General features: G+C 66.0%; 1 protein-coding gene across 1 annotated transcript in view; it reads left to right on the top strand.

Moving 5' to 3' along the window:
• Positions 1–2438: 2438 nt before the first annotated feature.
• The window catches only part of H696_03181 (hypothetical protein), a gene marked incomplete at its 5' end in the record, with an annotated part of 6503 nt that continues 6175 nt past the window's right edge, over positions 2439–2766 (top strand). The window contains one exon of the mRNA XM_009497065.1: positions 2439–2724. Coding sequence (XP_009495340.1) covers positions 2439–2724 — 286 coding nt within the window. The remainder of the gene's footprint in view (positions 2725–2766) is intronic.

The raw sequence follows: 2766 nt of genomic DNA, 5'->3' as shown, positions 1-2766 counted from the left end.
GGGGGGGGGGGGCACCCATGGTGCGGATTAATTCGCTCCCTCCCTCTCCCTCTCGCTCGTACCCCTTGGCAGTGGAGGGTTGTCCAGTTTCGTCGGTCCCGGGGACAGATGCAGTTCTCTATGGCCTCTTTCTGGATCTCCTTCGGGGCCGAGGCGCGCACGCTCCTCGACAGTTATACATTTCCAGATGCGAGGCCCCCGAGCCCGGCGCATGGTCGTGCCTTGGTGGGGTGGGCTCCACACACCGGGGCTCCCCCCGGGCCCCTCTCCAGCATGACACTAGCCCGCCCCTGGCCCACCCCCCGCCCCCCTCCCTGCGGACATAGTGTTGGCTTGCTGGGTTCTCGGCATCGGGCCCATTGTCGAGCGGCGCCCACTTGGCGGGTGCCAGCCATCCGGCGCGGGAAATGGCGCCCCCGACCTCGGTCCCCATCGATGAAGGGTGTCGCCTTGGACGGAGGCCGGGAGCGGCGAGGGCCTACCATGAGCAGTCCCTGCCGGGAGCCTGCTGCTGTGTCCCGAGGGCATGTTTATATTCACCGGGGCCTGTGCGAGGATTGTCGTTGGGGAGACGACCCATTGCCGAGTAAGCAAGAAAAACAGCCCCCCTTGCCGCCCTCATTCTGACACACCAGCCCCAAGGGCCCGGGCGAGATGCCAGGGCGAGGCATGGCGAGGGGAAGGATCCCCCGGGTATGGAGCCTGGGCGCTTAATTTCCTGTTGCGATCGGATGACGAGCGCATTGTGGCCCCGTGGCAATGGCCTGGTTTTGAAGCTGGCACTCCCGTGGCACCCTCAGGAGGAAGCCCCTGCCCACGGCCGCGACGCCGTGCTGGCGTGGTCGAAAGCCAGGACATGCCCCCAAGGTGGCTGTGCTCGCGCGAGTGGGGAGCCCATTGCCGAACACCGCAAGCGAGCAATGTGTGGCCCGAGCTGCAGTACGGCACGCCGCGCGGCCACGACCCATCCCCTACATATGGAGCCCTTTCCCTCTTTCGGCTCTGTCTCCTGGGATCGATTTCCACAGGGGGGATGTCCCAGTGAAAGAGGTTACCTGGCAATCTCCCAGCGGCTCGAGCCCCTCGCCCCCACTCCGGGAGAGGGTTTCGCATTCCTGCCGTCCCCCCTGGGTGTGGCTCTCAATTTGCTCGGCGACCCGGCCCAGGGCGCCTCGAGGGATTCCCTCTTGCCTGGCACGCGACCGCCGACTCGGGGAGCATCCCGCTCGAAAGGAGCCAAGGCTCAATGCTCACCTCCATTCGTGGACGCGGGAGGCGGGGGGGGGGGGACAGCCGCCCGAACATGGGGGCAGGATCTGGGGCCCTGCAGGCGGGCGGCCTATCGAGCCCATGCGTATCCTGCATGTCCACCAACTTTCGGCCTCGTTTCCTGGTCGGCCCAGTGCCGAGGTGCGGGGCTAAGATGTGTTCCCTGAGCATTCAACCGGTCTGGCGGATTTCCAACCCGCTTATGGGTGGTGGTTGCTGAAAGGGGAGAATCCCCGGAAATGTGCCGAGTCTGGCAACATGCTGGAAATGCCTCCCGCAACCGAGGAGCCAAGTCCGAGAGATTGCAAAGGAGGAGGCACTGGGCCCCCGGGCATCCAGGCCGCCTGGCGCCCTCCGAGCAGGCCGAGACGTAGTTCGGCGAGGGAGGGGCCAAGAGGGCGGGAAATAGGCAGGCTGGCCCGATCCCCACTCCGGCGGCCGGCAACACCGCCGCGATCTTCTGACGTGTTACGCTTCCGAGACGGCCCTCTCCGGCCCGTGGCGCCCAAGGCGCCGGCCCTTTCCCCACCTCCTACCCCTGCCCGCTCTCGACCATCACACCGCATGCCCTGCGGCCCAGGACCCCAGCAGCAGAGCCAGGCGAGGTCAAGGAGGTGGGGGCGCGACGTGGCGAGCATGGCGTCCCAGGACATGCACGCACCCTCGCGACCTCGCCCGTCCAGGTGTTCCTCTTGCCCCCGCCTGCCCCCGAATGCACCTATATAATCCACCTGAGCGCCGGGAAATGGCGATGTGCATTCAAAGCGGTGTTCCTGGCTCCCCTCTCTTCTTCATCTGTGCCCAATCCCCCAACTTGCGCCCCGCGCCTCCTCACCCTTTGCCCCTGCTTGCATCTTTCATCCCACGCCAGTGCCCGTCCTACAATCGGACGGCCGTTTGGGCTCCTTCTGCCCCGAAGTCGCCTGCCCGTCTATCAAGCCATTCGGTGTCTCGCCTTTTAAGTTGCCGTGTACGTTCCACACCCACAACTCCTCCCCATGGCGCTCTTGTCGTGTTTTGGTTCCCACCATCTGGCACGGAGGTCTTGCTTGGACTCGATGCATACCCCACAACTGACCGGCGTGCACCATCCCCCCCCACACAGAGGGAACCCTGCCCCCTTGGCCCGTGCCTCTGTCCCGGCGTGCGGTCCTGAAGGCGTGCCCAGCATGTCGGACTTACTCCACACCGGCGGCACCCCTGCCCCCTCCCGGGTGCCTTTCGGCTGGCGAACCATTGTCTCCCTCGGCCTGCTGGCCCTGCTGGTGGTTTGCAGCATTGGAACCACCAGTGTCCGAGCCCTCGCCCTTGCCCAGCCCAAGGGCGGCCTCTGTGGCCCGCCTCGGTGCTATGCCCCCGAGTGCGCCGGGGTCACGCCTCGGACCAAGGTCGATTATTTGATCCTGCTCGATGTCTCGGTGTCCATGGACCCCTCCATCCTGGCAGTGAAGAATGGTGCGCTTTTCCCGGGTCTCGAAGCCCCGCCCCCCTCCCCCC

The sequence above is a fragment of the Fonticula alba genome, assembly GCF_000388065.1.
Source record: "Fonticula alba strain ATCC 38817 unplaced genomic scaffold supercont2.4, whole genome shotgun sequence".
Lineage (NCBI taxonomy): Eukaryota > Rotosphaerida > Fonticulaceae > Fonticula > Fonticula alba.
Note: the sequence above shows the minus strand (reverse complement) of the source record. Positions and strands in the feature narration are given on the sequence as shown.